At 41.0% G+C, this 17,702-nt stretch overlaps 1 protein-coding gene across 1 annotated transcript; it reads right to left on the reverse strand.

Annotated features, from left to right (window-relative positions):
- Positions 1-7,087: 7,087 nt before the first annotated feature.
- Positions 7,088-11,477, reverse strand: LOC104600973 (uncharacterized). Its single transcript, XM_010264151.3, has 4 exons — positions 11,340-11,477; positions 8,999-9,849; positions 7,484-7,656; positions 7,088-7,382 (listed from the first exon to the last, which is right to left on the reverse strand). Exons 2-4 carry the CDS (start codon positions 9,800-9,802, stop codon positions 7,253-7,255), a joined length of 1,107 nt encoding a protein of 368 aa, XP_010262453.1. The 5' UTR covers positions 9,803-9,849; positions 11,340-11,477; the 3' UTR covers positions 7,088-7,252.
- Between the last annotated feature and the right edge of the window lie 6,225 nt (positions 11,478-17,702).

Below are 17,702 nucleotides of genomic sequence, written 5' to 3' on the forward strand. Positions count from 1 at the left end.
ACATGGGTGAAGCTGATGTAATCTTATGGATTAAAATCCATAAACAACAAGGAAACATCATTCTCTCATAATCCCATTATGTAGAAAATATATTTAGAAAAATTGGACATTATGATTGTAAACTAGTCAAGACATCACTTGATTGTAATATTCATTTAAGAAAGAATGTAGAACTTGTTCCACAAAAGGAATATGCAAGTATAACTGGATCTGTATCTTACCTAATGAAATGCACAAGACCTAATATAGCTATAATTGTTAGAAAACTAAGTCAATATACTTATAACCCTCAGGCTTGAATAGTAAGAAGTTTTGGTAAGACTGTTAAAATATTTAAGCGGAACCATGAACTATAATTTGGACTATTCAGGTTTTTCTCCTATTTTAGAAGGCTTTACTAATGCAAATTGGATTTCATAATCAAAGGATAGTACATCTACTAGTGAATATGTTTTTACCTTGGGAAGTGGAACAGTCTCTTGAAAATCAGTAAAGTAATCCTATAATACAAGTTCGACAATGGAGCTGAGTTTATTGCATTGAAATTGGTAGGAGCCAAGGTAGTGTGGCTAATGAACTTACTAGCAAATATATTACTTTGGCCATGACCGGGTTCCATTTATATCTCTCCATTGTGATAGTTAAGCAGTTATAATCAAAGCTAAAAAGGCTTTATTTGAAAACATGTTCTTGATAAGTAAGGTGAAACATTCAAAACCAACTGATAATATATTTTAAGAGAATATTGCAAGTATATTTTTGAAAATAACCATGTGAAATAGTGTGTTTTGAGAATAATTTTGGAAGAACAATTTTTTATTAAACTCTAGAATCATGGTGGGTTACTCATGAGAGGCTCGTGAAGAGAGAGAGAGAAAAAAAAAAAGAGTTATTCGATATCCTAAGGAAATGTTATGATAATACAAGAAAATAAAAGAACAAACTAATAATCGTTTATCTGAGGGCTGTCACGAGAGTTAATCATTGACATAAATAAAGGATTACCTAAAACTCTAATCTAAGATCATAATCCCTAACTAACGAAAGACTAAGAGGGTTTAAACAACATGAAAGCACCAAATCAAATAGAAGTGAATTAATTGAATATGATAATAATAAAAGGCATTAATCAGTACGAAAGGGAACCCAAGTATTGTTTTATAACAAAAAAAGAATCATTAATTAAATACTGATATACAATTTTTTTGGTCATTTTGACTTATTATTTAGGAAGTAGCTCCATTAGTTAACTCTCCAATTCATTAATAATGGAAAATAAACAAAATAAGATGGGAAGGGCACCCAAAAAGAACGAAATTAAAACAAGCCTAAACACATAGCTAATTAGATACCACCAAAACGAACGAAATTATAAAACCAGAAACCACCATACGCTAATTACGAGAGAGCTATCAAAAGGAAGTCCAACACCGATCTACTACAACACACCACCAAGACAAATCGGGGTAAAAAAGAAATATAGATAGGTGTATAAAGACGACGACATGTGGCGAGGCTGTTATGCCAGATGATAACCTTTGCTTTTGCATTTGCTACGGTGGAAACTATACGTATCGAAGTGAACTCACATCAACTGGGTTCAGACTTCAGACAAACTATGTTGGATGAATCACGTTCAAGAAAGGAATTCGGGAACTACCGATATACCAATGGCGGAGAACAGCAGACCGCTAGTATGTCAATGGTTAAGCGATTTGTTGAAGCAGTGCAGGGGAACCTGGGGTGAAGCCAAACCCAACCAGTAATTCTTTACTCATGAAGAGAATCCGTCCCACGGTCTGGATAACAACTCCCACTATGAGGAGTTTGGTGATGGTATTCTTAGACGCCCAATAGGCTTCATAACAACCGATCAGGGGAGACGATGGGCGGGACCCAGGTCATGGTAATGAGCAAAACAACAGAAAGAGATGGAGGATGACAGTGAGGATAACGACCCAAAACTAAAGTGAATATGAGATTTGTATGACTGAGAAGAGGCGAGACGAACGTCGACACAGCTACGGGCGGAGACAGTGACGGGATGGTAGGGAAACAACTAATAATAGTAGAAGGAAACGAAAAATCTAACGTCACTAGACGGTAAACAGGGGAGGTTTCTAGTTAGGCTGAGAGCATGCGGTAAGAGGGCAAGAAGGAAACAAGGGAGACCGACGGGAGAGATCCGCGCCGCTAAAAATTGTAGCGGTGATCGGAGATGACAAACCTGGAGATCGGCGATGTCGAACCTGGACCCACACACCTTGAAAGAGAATGGAAACCGCATGGCGATGGGTACGCATCCTTTGTGCTGTTAGATCCCATGATCTATGGACTTCGTCGGCATGTTCCGTTGAGCCTCCGATAATGAGAAGAGGATTTGTTCTTTGCCTGCGATTCTCGTTCAATGCCGGTGATTATTTCGTCTGGGGTGTGATTTTTGTTCTATGTTGACGGGTCCGATCTGAGCTTAACTGATTACCTTGATCCAATCTAAAAACGAGTTGCGACACTTGACATAGACTGCTTTTCTATGCATAAGACGCCCACCCTTCTCAATGGAGAGGAAAGGATGATCTAAGACCGGACTAAATAGTGAGTTGGCAATGAAAAATCTCTCCCAAAACTGCGATTGAAGAATTCTAGAGCGAACAAACGGAGCGGATGGAGAACTCCATTGATGCTAGTTGCTAGTGCTGACTGCGTTGTTTATGATGAAATTCTAATCATTAAAGACAATTCTTTATACCGCTGCCTCCTCCAAAGACCGGAACTCTAACCAGAGATCTAATGTAGATAATGTGGACTCCGTTAGCGGATGGTCGAGTCTCCGAAGTTCCGGAGAAGGCGACGGAAAGAGAGAACACGTGGGGAAAAGAGAAGAAGAAAGGAGAGAATCTGGACCTTGGGTTTTTCTGAAAGGGGATTCTCCCTTCTTCCCTCTCTTCTTTTCTCTTCCCCATGTCTTCTCTCTTTCCCATGACCTTCTCCGACCTTCGGAGACTCGACCATCCGCCAACGGGAGTCCACGTTATCTACACCTATAATGGTAAATGGCTATAAATGGAGGCACATACTTAAAGATACAATTCGGTAAGACAATGAATAACAATTGCAAGAACATTGAAGATTTGTTAATCAAACCTAAAATTTTTAAAGTGGTTTATGAGACATTGGTAAGAACCGTTACACAAGTAATTGGAGATGGACACCCAATATATTTGAAAGGAGATCCCTAGAATTAGGTTGAATGGGTAAGAACAAGTGATTGGATGATTTAGGAAACTACTGTCATTTTGTGCCCTATTATAGATGTTGAAGTGAGATAGTGCTCGCTAGAAGATGTAGAGGTTTAGTGTAAGTCTCTTAGGGCCTGTTCATTTCCTCTTAACTCTTATCTCTTAAGAGGAATCTTACAACTTTAAGAGAAAAATGGGTGTTCATTTCCTTTTATCTCTTATTTCTTAAAGAGGAATCTTAGAAGTTTTTGTTTTCTAATGATACCCTTAAAACACAAACAAAAATTCTCATATATGGGGTTAAGATGGATATTTGACAATTTTCAAAATTAAGAACTCAGAACAACATTTTTTGTATTCAGAATTCAAAGGAAAGAAAAGTTTACCAATACAATATACTTCTTAATTTAATTATTACACTTTCAGATGTCAAATGCCAGAGCAAACGAATAGGCCCTTAATTGGTTCTTACAGAATTTGTGTTGTAGTGAACACTAAATAACCGACCTAAGTGAGTGTAAAGTGTGACCGCTTCTATGAAAGCTCTAAGGGTTGACTCTCTAAAATACTCATGATTCCAAGAAGAGGGCAAGGCCAAAATGTTCCAAAACAAAAGAATCATCAAAGAATTAGTGAGTTAGGTTGGTTGGTAGATTAGTTAGTAGGGGTGGTAAATGGGTGGATTGGGTAAGGTTTGAATACTAACCCACCCATATTGACCCACTAACCCATCATGACCCATCATCAATCCTTGTTAAAGGGTCATAACCCACCCTGACTCACCCATATTGACCCACTTGACCCACTCATATTGACCCTTAACCACCCTCACCCATACTAACCCACCTACTCTCACTTATAAATACAAAAATGGGTGGGGACGACCCTATCCCCAAAATAATAAATTTTGAGAAAATAATCTCTTTCAAGATTGCTACATGACAAAAATGAGTCAAGTTAACCCATATACCCGAAAATGAAAAAAATATAGATAAATGCAGAAAATGCAAAAAAAAAACCAAAAAATTGTAGAAAAATACAAAAAAACTAAAAATTTATAGAAAATTCAGAACTTTTGCAGAAAAAATAAGAAAATATGCAAAAATACCAAAAAATTGCAAAAAATGCAAAAAAAACCAATAAATACAGAAAATGCAGAAAATGTAAAAAATGCAAAACTTTTATAAAAGTGCTTTCGCAAAAGTACTTCTACAAAAGTACTTCTATAGAAGTGCTTTCATAAAAGTACTTTCTTAAAAGCACTTTTATAAAAATGCTTTTATGCTTTCATAAAGGTGCTTTCATAAAGTTCTTTTATAAAAGTGCTTTTGTGTAAAAGTGTTTTTGTAAAAGTACTTTTATAAAAGTGACTATGCTTTCATAAAAGTGTTTTCGTAAAAGTACTTTAATGAAAGTGCTTTCATGTAAAAATACTCTTGTAAAAGTGCTTTCATAAAAGTACTTTTATCAAAGTGCTTTTATACTTTCATAAGTGTTTTTAGAAAAGTACTTTCATAAAGTGTTTTTGTAAAAGTACTTTCATAAATATACTTTTATAAAAGTGCTCTCGTAAAAGTCATTTTCATAAAATTGCTTTTGTAAAAGTGTTTTTGTATAAAATTGCATGTGAACACAAAAAATAAAATCTATTTTATATCACTTTTAATCTCAAAATGAAATGTGGCATGGTGGGGGGCACGGGTTTGAATCATTACAACTTCTAATTTTTGAGATTTGGCTAGTATAGATAGAGTTGACTTTGACCAAACCCATCTTGACCTGCACGACCCAACCCATCCTGACCTTAATGAGTACCCTTGACCCAACCCACCCTAACCCTTTTTCACTAACCCTAATGGATTACTCGACCCATATTGACCCACTAATAGATTGGGTGGGTCAAATGGGTTTGGATTAAGATTGCCAGCCCTATTAGTTAGTTATGTTAAAGAGGAAAGGTTGAAAGAGTCTAACTCTACCTATACTCTGTAACATAATTTGTCGTACCTAAATTTTGATTGAAGTCCAAAAAATATCAACATAAATATTTCTCTCACCTCGGTGCTCAAATCATTCTTGTGTTTTGAATCTTGTGGGGGATTTTTGAAGGAAAGATTCAAATTACAAGAATTGAACTCTCCCTTAGTTTTGTCTTTGCCTTTCTTTTGTTTTTTGTTTTTTTGTCCTCTTCTAGTTTCTCTAAAAAACATGTGAAGACCTGTTATTCCACATTGCTTGGGAAAAGATTTGGCGGACTTGAATATATTAGTAGATGAATTTGGTGAATGAAGCTTTGATTTGTAAGTTGGGTTGGAGTACGTATTTTATTTACAAATAAGGAGAAGATTTGTAGAAAAACTCCTCAAATCTGCATCCAATTTTTGGACTAATTTGGGTCATGAAATTCTGTATGTACTCCCTTCAGTTAGAGTTCAGATTCATCCTCAGTCAAATATGAGAATTTGGGAGTTTGCTTGGGTTAATGCTAATGGTCTTTGATTAATCTTGCTGGGTTGGCTTCTTTTGAGACCAGGGATTTCAGAATTAGAGACTTAATTAATGGTTAAATCGTCAAATTTCATTTTTCAATATGATATTGGTTCTAAAAGTTTTCTGCAAAACCAGTGGAAATCGTAGCAAGGGAATATTAAAATTTTTCCTAACAAAAGTATGAAGACCAGTTTTTCCCACCATGGAAAACCGTTTCTTTATGGATCAATTTGGGGTGTTTTTCAACATCATATTAGACAAAAGATGGAAAAAAACCATACGTAACGTAGAAGACAACCACAAGCATAGTTGATCACTACGGTGTTCACACCTGAGCTTTCTACGTTTCCCAACAATTCGATAAGAAGGTTTAAATGACACACCGGTGTTATTACACCTCCAATGGACTGACTCTCTGATGTAGAGAATGAATTTTCAACTGATTTGCACACCTACTGGAAAGTAAAGGCAAAGACAAAACTAGGGTTTAATACCTACGTTCTCTGATGTAGAGAATGAATTCGATAAATACCTACGGCTACGGGGATGTGTCATTCATTGTGCTCCTCATTTCTCGGGACAAGATATGGTATGCGTCAGGATGGACTTCCACCTAGGGTTTAAGGCAGTTTTTGTACAAGGATCGAATTCGAATTCGAATTCGAATTCGAATTAAATTTAAATCCCATTAAAAAATCTGATATTCCAATCCAAAACTTTTACATTCTTTGTCGTGGGAGGGAAGGGTAAGTCAAGCCCGACGTGCGCTACATGTCCCTCTGCATATACATACAGTAACCGTTATCCAGCCCTACCGAATGGTGGCAATCCACATCATTGGTCTGATCAAGGTTGCAGCGAGGTCCTTATCCACGTCGGTGTCAACCGGGGTGAGATACAGCCCCATCAGTTGATATAGTGCTTTCTTGGATGTGTTGCATTAACTTTATTTCGGATTTATTATTATTTAAACCATGTTTTATCCATTATGTCTCCAGTTTTTTATGTATCATCTTAATTCATAGTTGTTTCAATATTTATGGGGGGGGGGGGGGGTTTCATTAATTAAGATGTTGAAGTCTATTGTTGTCTTTCCAAATTCCACCATATCAATGCCTATCCAAATCATATTTTGATACATATCCTCCATTTACAAGCTTATGTGTTGATACCAGGAATCTAAATGCCCCGGCCCAGAGACCAAATGTTTCAGGCCGGTTTCGAACATCATATCTGGATTGTTGATACTAGGAACAGCTTATGTGTGCCTTGCCTCAGGCCTCATTTCTCCTCGCTAACCCAAAATATGGAATGGCAAATGCACCCAATTAAACTGCAAACTTGGGACACTACTATAGTTGTTATAAATAATCATTCTTCTCTACCTAATTAGCAAGTACAAATACAATAGCAGCTGATGCATGCATGGCTTTGATTTACATTCTAAACTCTAGTTCTCATCCCTCTGGAAATTCATGTCTTCTAACGGTCGAGCACTTGCAGTCTTGCAGATTCCATGGCAGTCAAGCACTTGCAGATGCCATGGCTCCGCCATGGAAAAGTGGAACCCCAGTAGGATGTTGCGGCAGGCTATGTTCTTCCTCATCTTCCTCTATTTCCCAGAGGAAACTAGCATAGGCTGCATGGACGTGGCTGCAACAAGAAACAGAAGCTCAAGAATTAATGCAAGGTCTGAATCAACTCAACAGTAAACAATCTGAGACAGATTCTTCTTGTAGAGAACATAAGCATACCTATCATGGGGTGCAGCTTGAACTGCCCGTTCAAAGTAACTTGAAGTTCTTTCATGGTCACGATAGAGCCCCCACACCAGTTTTGCATACTGAGACAGTATTTCCCCATCGATGGGGTCTACTAGTATAGCCCTTGAATAGTATTCCTCAGCTCCTTGTAGGTCTCTCTTAGACTGTAAAAGAATCAGCAAATCAAATCCCTTAGATAAGGAAAAAGAAAACAAATACTCCATTCAAACAAATGATTGTGACCAGGAACTAACAGAAATTCTGCAATTCAGAGATCAAGCAACTAGACTTGAATATAATCCATATCATCTCTGGAATTGTTTTAGTCTTGTTGCTCTTTGACCCCCTTCTTGTTTGTTGTAAAGCTAGAATAACAACAAGAGTTCACATGGCTGAATCTTGTCCTTGCTAACTCTACCATGGCAAAAGGGGTTGAGATTCACCATCTGTTGGTCACATTCAGTATATAACTTAGGAAAGGTGGGCCCCCACTCTCCACATGCATGTTTCCCACTTTTACAGTCCAGACAGAAAAAGGAATCCTTTTATTTTCCCTCCCAAACATCGAGACCAGTTATCCTTCTGTAATTTTGAGCCCATTTGTCTGCAATTTCCCCAGTATCTATTATTGCTGTACTCACGGGTTCTGTGTCATGTGAGCAAACCCATGAGACTGATAATTGAAATAGCTAACCAATAGGAAAACTTTTTGGAATTTTCCGACTGTAGAGAAATAACTGGGGAAGGAGATTCCTGTGAATTAGGGAATGAATAACTAGGGGAGGTTGAGTCTGGTGAATTAGGGAATCTGTTCTTCAAGCCGCGACTCTATGGTAGAATCGTTTTGAGTATTGTGAGAAGAAACCTAAGGTCGCAGCCTGCAGTCATAGAGATCCACCATGATAACATATGTGGACTGATTGCTTAACATTTTGCTCTTTCCGACGCATCAAAGCCGAGTTACAGATTTGTTACAGTGTCCTAATTCTTGAGTCAAATGCATCTCACACAACCTTGTTTGAGCAATGGCCATTTTGAGCATTTTCAGCAGCTCCTTTTGGGTTATACAATAACAAGCAGATAATTCTCAAATTATTTGAGCAATGGCCATCATAGCCACCAAAATGGACTACTAAAGCAGAGAAATCAGAATAAACTCTCTGAAAGGAATCTAACAAGGCAGAGATCAATCACTATTACTATGAAAGAAATGGTGTTATCACTTATCAGGGACCTGGACTACAGATCTCCCCAAGGATCTTGGCCCACCAAACTCATCTATCTGGACCATTCCATCAGGAGTTAACTTCTTGGACAGAGAATGACCCAAGAATCAGGTTCTCCAATATATATTAACAGTCTAATATCGAACATAAAACCCAAGAGGCAGTCCACAGATCAATCAGTCCCATCTTTGATATCTGTCTAAATGTGATTTAGAAAGCAGAGAAACAAAAAGGGAAGCTAAAGAGAAAAATAATTGTTAGATGAATGGACGGAACTCACCTGATAGAGAAACTGTGCATAATTCCTCAGGAACAAAGAATTGGTTGGATTTTCCTCCACCATCTTCTTATAATGCTCCTCGACGTTTGATCCATCTGGGCCGCTTTCACCAAAGTCCACCGGAACACCACTACTACCACAACCGCCACCGCCACCAAGTCCGCCCGCATCAGTTCCAAGACCTCTTGCAAGATAGAGTGGTGGACTAGCCGGCTCTGTTTCTCCTTCAAGTCCCGAATTAAGCTCCTCCTCCATGATCAAACCCATGTTTTTGTTCTTCTTAGAACTGATGTCGGCATTTCCTAAAGCATCAATGCTTTCTCCAATTGTAACTGACCTCTGCAACAACCCACCTTCTTGGTCTTGTTCTTCGTCTTCTTCTTTCTTAGCTCTCGAGTTATAGAAAGAGAAGCTTTGAATGGTCTCCAACATCGGCATACTGGGTCTTCGGGAAGATACTGTCGGCGGGTTGGAGCACTGGAATTCGTCGACATCGCAGGAAGCCGCAGCTAGTCCTTCCAGGTTGCCGTCCGACTGGGCCCTTCTGAAGCCTCTCGAGCCACTACCACTGGACTCCCGATCGATGTCAGTGAAACCCACAACAGAGTGAGAGTTGGGGGGCGAGTTGCAGGAGAATGAGCCGAAGCCGGGGTGATGTAGGCCAGAGTGAGGAAACGAGATCTTCTTGGGATGGTGATCAAAGCTCGATGGGTGTTTGTTGTTGTCGAAGTCTCTGTTGGGACTGTCGGGGAAGGACGAAAGCAAGGACCCAAGAATTGGGGTTGAAGAGCTCCTGAGCAGCATTTCTCCAAGCTTTGATGGATTTGTCTCTCGCAGCTTCAAGAGAGATGCTGGAGAAAGAATCAAAGAAACAGGAATAAATAAGTTGCCGAAAATCTATTTGAAAATTGTAATCAATCAACCAGCCCTTTCGGAGATCCCAAAAGTGTGGGGTGGTTGATAGGTGCAAACTCACGTGTAACGACTGTGTAGTATATCAGAATATGCATGTGATTCCTCCCTGAAAAATCTCCCTCATGATTCTGACGTTTTAAAAACCCACTCGGAACCGAAACCGGTTTGGCCACCTGTTTCTGAGTCAACGGTTCGACCATTTAGCCATCGGTCGAACAAATTATTGGTTCAAGTCGAACAGATTGATGATTCAACCATCTGGATCAGCGAAATGCTGATCAAGTCAGTGGTTGGAAAAGAAAGGTCTAAGGATGAAACGAAATCGATTGTCTGAACGGTTTTAGGTCCAATGGTCCAACTATCCGGATCGACGACGGTTAGAAAACCACTTTTAACGTAGAACTGTAGGAGATAGAAAACGAAACCAAGGTTCAGGTAAAGCTGAAGCTGGACCACAAAGAACAAAAAGGCAGGTATGCGGTATGCCTCCATCTCGGGCCCAAGTTGGAAAGTGGGTCTCTACTTTGCACGTGGCAAACAACAGGCAGGTTGATTTAAATCTTTCATCAATTGCCACGTATCTCACGTTCAAAAAAAAATTAGGCACACTAATGGGGACACTCTAATAAGTTAGACCAAGCCGAAGTATTTGTTTGAAATGACAATAAAGTACCTTAACTTTTCAATGGAGTTGCCCTCTTATAAATGACAAACGGGATGTGCCCACCTCACCATTTCGTTGTCGGTGGAGGAATTAAATTCGACAACAAAGAAGAAGTTTTGACAAGGGCTTTATATTCATGGCCCATTATGAATACTGCTGTGAAGGTGGGTTATGGCCCATCAATACAGTTTGGCCCAGGCCCATGAAACTTCTATATTCAAGCTGATATTGTAATCAATTTGGGAGTTTTGGTGTGAGAAATCAATTGGTGCTAGGGTTGCCACCAAATCTTAATTGACTTGGGAACTGGAATAATGAATGCTCTATAATGGGTTTTCATGTAGAACCTTTAAGTGTGAATGAGTAATGCATCCTATCAATCACCCAACTGGAATGTTTCAATTGAATGAATCAAGTAAGGTGTTTTCATTATTTTTCATCTTCTCATATTGAAAAGTTTGAGAGCTGTTGAGCGCAAGGGAACTTTCTATCATCCTACTCCATGCATATTGAGCTATTTTCTAGCCAAGGGGCTTCAGAATACTGAACCATCAATGAATTAAGAAGGCATGACAGAGAAAAGAAAAGAAAAAAAAAAAAAAACAGAAGAAATATTTAATCCCCTTGACAGAGATAGAGAGGGAGGGAAGAACTCTTGGTCTTTCTCAGAGAAGTTAATTCTGAATTGGGTTAAAAAAAATCTTTTGAATTAATATTCAGGAATCAAGACCAAGAACAAGTATCAGGGGAAGAAGAACTAACCTGTTCACAGAATAAAGATTCAGAACTGAAGAGAGCAAAATCAAGCAACAAATTAAAGGCAAGGAGGTGAGAAAGAGACGCCCATTGTATATATGTGTATAGGGTGGGCACTGTGAGTGGTGGTGAAAGAAACTAATTAGAGCTCTTGTAATTGAATTTGATTACGTTTGTGAGAAGTAATTCAACGGTGGAGAGGGCTTCCAGCTGTGTAGAAAAAACAACAACAACCCATCTTTAAGCTGTCTCTTTGTGTTCAAGTTGGAAAAGTAGTCATCTCAAGACTGGAGGTTGTGAAGTTACAAGAAACAAGGTGAGCATTATTATCGGCTTTTCAACGTTGGACATCGATTTGGACCATTCTTGTGTCGGTTGGATTGAGCAGAGAAGAGATCTAACTAGTCGCTCCCGGCTCACCAAGGTTGCAGCCTGCGTGGTCTGGTTCCAGCCACTCCGACCCATTGGAGGGTCTCTACTCTCCACAGAAGGGCACCAAAACGTCTATTTTTGGGCCTTGTCATGGACAGCTGCTTGGCTTGGTGTGGGCGTGATTGAAACGCACATCATTCTCTAAGGACGCTCAAGGTTCAAGCCAACACAGCTTTTGTTGTGCGTCAATGTGTCAGCGGTTTGACCGTCTCGGTCAATAGGTTAATCCATAATGTTACTATAAAAATATTTAAAAAATACAGGGCAACTGTTTTAAACTATTCTTACTTTTTAATTAATGGATAAATTCTACTTGTTAATTATTGTCTTGCACTATTATTTATGACAATCGACTAATTATACCACTGTTGATAACATCCGTTAACATTTCGTCAAAATTCGTGTAAGTGATATAATTTTCTTTAAAACCTATCCCTCTCTTATTCCCTCTTCCTTCTTCTTCTTTTCTGTCTTCTTCCTTTTAGTAAATCGAGTTCTACCTCTGCCTCAGTTTCTGTCTTCATCTCCGTCTCCACCTCTCTACCTCCATTTCTGTTCCATCTGATCCACCTCTATTTATTTATGAAACAAAACCCATTTCTACATCTCCAAATCCCCCAAGCCACCCGCATTTGTAGAAGCGTCAACAAATGATAAAGTGCAATTCCACTTTGAGAAAACCCTAGAGAAGAAACGGGTTGTCGATCTGCAAGAGAAGGAGCATTGGAAGCTCTTCTTTTTCTTCTTCATCTATATAGTTAAAAACCTCCTCTATTTCGTCGGCACAAAGATGTCGGAACTCGAAAGAGGATCGTGGCCGTCGGAGCCTACCCGCATTCACTTCGAGAAAACCCTGGAGAAGAAACAGGCTGTCGATCTGCAAAAGAAGGAGCTTTCGGACTTTCTGCTTAGGGTTTGACTTTGCCCTCCCTTTACGAGTAACAACATTTGGTGGTTCCTTCTCTACAGAATCATCGCCGGTTCCTCATCCCAGATCTTGTGACGGGGCTCGAAAAGATCTCGGTCATGAGCAGTCTTTATGAACCCACAAGTAAACTGCTCACCATTTGTTTGTGCAGGGAGTTGTTTCTCCGTCTCCATTGGTTCCGGCAAGGGGAAAAGCCGGTCCCCGACTCATTCTCCGATCTAATCAGAAACTTGGTGAAGGCAATAGATAGTTATGAGCTCTAGTCCTGGTGGCGACCAACTGCTCTGCTTTGCTATTCTGAGCTCCGGTTCCTAAAATTTTTCGTCTATTCGATTCTATTTTGAAATTTGAAGAATAGTTGAGGGTAAAACTGATTTTTCATCATTTCCGTTAGAATTTAACGGCGATCACAATTGTTAGAAACAATAGGGATGGTGTAAGATTATAATTAAACACTAAAAGTATAATTAATCAATTAGTTAAACAGTAAGAGTAATTTAAGAAATTTATCCAAAATAAAATAATATAAAAAATCAATAATCTATTAAATGGGCCAAACGTGTCATTGGTTTAATCACCCGGTTCATTGGTCATGAACCGAATCAACATTTTTTAGGCCTCGCTCATTTTGCGTTATTTGGGTAATGCGTTTTCTCACACAAGTGATTCTTGGGAAAGGTTATATAAGTATAATTACAAATATAACATTTGGCTTGAGTATGATTATACCCAAATAAGATATGAGAAATAAGGTGATTAGCATTTTTGACCTGTGGATAAGTAACTTATTCACCTTTTAGGAAAATATTGGTTACCCACCAGGTAACTAGTACTCTTGCTAAAAAAAGGGAAAATGACTTTGAACCCCTTTCATAAAAGGAAAACCCCCTTACACTTGAACGTAGAATATCCAACCGCTTAAACACAGAACTAAAATTAAAATACCATTGTATCCCCCCATCCATCTCTAATTCTTTGACCATAATGTCCATACAAAGCCTAGTGATTTGAACACCGGTTATGGAAAACTCTCGATACATAATTCAGGGGCCCATTATTTCTTTAGAACAACTTGTAAATTAAAGATAACCTGCATATTCCTGTTTAAGCTTTCTTGTTGCTAAAAGAAAATCCAACATTTATTCAATGCTTAGATGAAGTAACCCAATAATTGGTGTTTTTGAACATCAGTTACAACTCCTCGACCCATCTAAAAAGAACATTTGTTCATGGGCAGCGAAGTTTAAATTGCTATGTGCATATTTATAGATATTAATTCAAAATTAGGGATGTAATTGGATTGGATTAAGATTGGGTTCATCAAAATTTGAATTCGATTTGATTAGTAAAAATGTGCATCAGAATTCGATCTAAAATCCAATCAGAATTTAAGACTTTGGATTCAAATTCAAATCCTAATGGATTAGGATTTAATCCTGATGTGGCATAACCCGACTGCTCCCTGCTAGAGACGATCTAGCTGCCAGCAACGATGAGAATTGGGGTAACCTACAAGAGAGGAGTCAGAGATCCCGGGGTGGCTTACCCGGCGGGGACACTCCGACGGCTAAGTTAGCACTCAGTAGCAGTAGTAGAGAACTTGAAAATGATAACAGTAAGTTTGAGAGCTAGAGAGCAAAGATTACACATAAAAAAAAAAAAAAAAACATACATTTTCCCCGGGGGGGTGAAGTCTTTATATACTGGAGTCCCCGTGGGTTGGTGGAGGGGTTCCTAGATCCTCGCTGTGATGGGATCCGCGTGTTAGGTGGGTAAAATATCACCAACTGGCAAGATTGCCCTCTCCCGTCTGAACCGGGGAGTGGGTGAGCTAATATAGCCGTTGCGAGGTACGTTCCTGTAAGATGCGGAACACGGTGGTGAGATCCTCGGGGTTGCAATGCGGTGGTCGGCCTAAACGGGAGGCGAGCTGCTTGTAAGGTACCGGGCTGCCTGGTGGCGAGCTTCCTGAGCTCGTGCTCTTTAGGTCCGACCTGATATGAATGTCGAAGTGCCCTTGGACCGAGGTGGTCCTTGTGTGATCTTGCGCCAAGGTATATTCGTCCCGAGGTAGTCTTGACCGAGGTGGTTCATCTATCCGGGTTCGATCTGTAGTGAACTTGGTTTCGTTATCCTGGTCGTGATCTGGTACTGAGACGATCTTAGTTCGGGGTATCCTTAATTCGGTGTATCAAGGTAACCGAGGTCGCTTTGTAGCGAACTGATCATGCTGAGCTGTCATTTGTGTCAAGTCACATCCACGTGCCGATCTGATCATGTTGAGTTGTCGCTTATGCCGAGTCACGTCCACGTGTCTCCCTGTTACGAGGTCGAGCCAAATTCCCCTTCATCAATTGCCCCCTACTCCTCGAGCTAGGGGTCTTGACCTAGTTTGAGGAGTTCATGATGTGACAAGTGGATTTGGCTCGAAATCAAGGCTGCTCTGTCAGATAGGTCGTGTGCGGTTCACGCACGGACATCATGCGATCCATCAACTCTATGGATGACAAAAAATGTGATAAGTTGTTTTCGACCTCGAGGGTCGTGCAGTCGGTTTTCTTAGGAGCCGTTAGATTGATTTGATCTCGACTGTTGTTTCTCCAGTACAGTGGCTATAAATAGGGGGACCTGAGGCTCATTTTCTTCACCACAATCTTACTAGCCTTCGATCTGAGGTCGCGCTTAGCTTCTTTAGCTCGGGTTTTCTAGTTCGCCACTTCCTTCCAATTGGATCGCCCTTCTTTGGTGAGTCTTCTTTAGCTTCTTTTCAGTTCAGTTTGGTTTCCTAGCTTTTCCTTTTAGTTCGGTTGTCAATGTCTTCCTTTAGCTTTGATAGCCTTTTAGATGAGGCCGAGGAAGGTACCTCGGCCCAGGTCGATAGCTGAGAAGAGGCTATTTTGAGTCCCGGGGCAGTCCGGGACCTTCCCGAGGCACAGTCACCCCGGGATGCGCGAGAGGCTTTAGGCAACCCGGTATCCACTTCTTATCAAGTTCGGGTGCCGGATCACTTTGGCCCTTCCATCATGACTGTGGATAGGCTTTGGGCCTTAGTTCACCGGTACAACCTCCCGGGCGAGTTCTCCTATAGTCTCCCCATAGGTAATTTTCCTTGGGAACACGATCATAACGAGATCGTAATTTTTGAAGAACAGATCGTGGCTGGTCTTCGTTTGCCCTTGCATCCCTTGATTATAGAGGTCCTGGAGTTTTTTAACATCACCATCGATTAGTTACACCCAATTTCTATCCGAAATGTAGTAGGACCCATTTCCCTTTTTTACGAGTACTGTCTACCCCTTGACCTCGACATTTTTTCTTCCATCTTGTCTATCAAGAAAAACTCTTCTTGTGTTCTCCCTGAGCATAGGCGGACCTTCTATCTATCTCCTCGCCCGGGCTATAAGCTTTTGCACGAACTGCCTAATAGGATCCTAGCATGGAAACGGACTTATTTCGTGGTCCGCAATCCCGCGGGGTGGCCGTTCCCTACTCATTAGAGAGCTGACATTCAAGACTCTGGTGTTAGGCTAGACCTGAAGACAAGGGAGACGCGCCAGTCTTGGGCGGAGCTCAGTTTCCATTGCAAGGACTACCTTGCCGAAGATAAGCTCGTGCAGGCTGGCTTGAGTCTTGGTAGGTCGCCTTGTTTTTTTACTTATTGAGGTTCTGATTAGTTCGTGGCTAACCTTCTATTCTTTGCAGTCATTATGCTGGAGGTCGATGCCAGGAACCTTTTCAACAGCATGCATAAGGGGAAGAAGAGGAAGGCCTCACCGGAAGGTCAGCCCTTCAACCCCCGCCCCGCCCGAGGTCCACATCGCGGAGCCGATCTCCGCCAAGCTCCCCCAGGAGGAGGTCTGCCCTCACCCTCCCATGGTGGATTTGGAAGAAGAGGGAAGTGCTCGGCAAGAGGAACCAGAGAAAACCCCAGCGCCTGAGCCGGAAGCTGCTCATTCTCCCGAGCCGGCGAGTACTTCCAGACCCCGGAGCGAGCCTCCGAAGAGGAGTATCCTGACTCACAAGTTCGAGATTCGCAAGAGCGAGGAGGCCATCTTCTCCGAGGAGGTTGCGGAGTGGGCCGAGATGTCTATGGCTCGGCTTGGGGGTCGGGCTGCCGGCCTCTGCATGGTGGTAGGTGCTTTTACCTTATACTTTTGTTTCTTTGTGAACTTTTCAAAAAATGTTCTTACCTCGGTTTTCTACTTGCCAGGTGAACTCCTCCATTCACGCGTTGATGTGTCAGTCGCAAATCCGTTTGAGGTAGTTTTAGGGAGCCAAGGAGGAGGTACAAAAACTGTATCGCGAGCTTGATAAAGCTCAGGGCAAGGTGCTCCAAGCCAAGAAGGTGGCTCAAAGTCAGAAAGAGTTGATTCTGTCTTTAACCGAGGAGAAGGAGAAGCAGTAGGAGCGGGTCTCCGCGTTGACCAAGGAGAGGGGAAAATAGCAAGAGCATATCTCTACGTTGACCGAGGAGAACTCGGCGCTGATCGAGGAAGGGACGAGGCTTCAACGAGAAGTTGAAGATCTCAAGGCGATTATTCAAGAGCGAACTCGGATCTTCGAGACTGCTGTGGAAGAGGCACGAAGCCAGGCCGTGGAGCACTTCAAGCAATCTTCGGAGTTCCACGATCTCCAGGTTGAGTATGGTTTGAGCTCCTACCGCTCTAGCTTCAAATTGTGTAACGTGATGAGGAGGAAGTTCCCCGACCTCGATCTCAAAGCTATTTCCGCATCAAAACTTACTCCCGAGGATGCCGAGGCAGCAAACGCAGAGCCCAACTCGTCAGAGGAAGGGAGTGACGACGAGGTCGAGGAGTGCCCTTCGAACTAGGAGGTCGCAGAAGATCATATGGAGACTGATCCTGTTGACAACCATGATCTCTGAGCTTTCTTTTCTTGTATCGAATGTACACCCCGAAGCCGCCGAGCTCAGGTTAGAACTAAATCTATGTACCTGCATCTTTTGTGAATGAAATACCAATTTTTGAGTAATCCTTCGTGCAAAAGAT

Source organism: Nelumbo nucifera, chromosome 3 (assembly GCF_055504915.1).
Source record: "Nelumbo nucifera cultivar China Antique chromosome 3, China Antique-T2T, whole genome shotgun sequence".
Classification (NCBI taxonomy): Eukaryota; Viridiplantae; Streptophyta; class Magnoliopsida; order Proteales; family Nelumbonaceae; genus Nelumbo; species Nelumbo nucifera.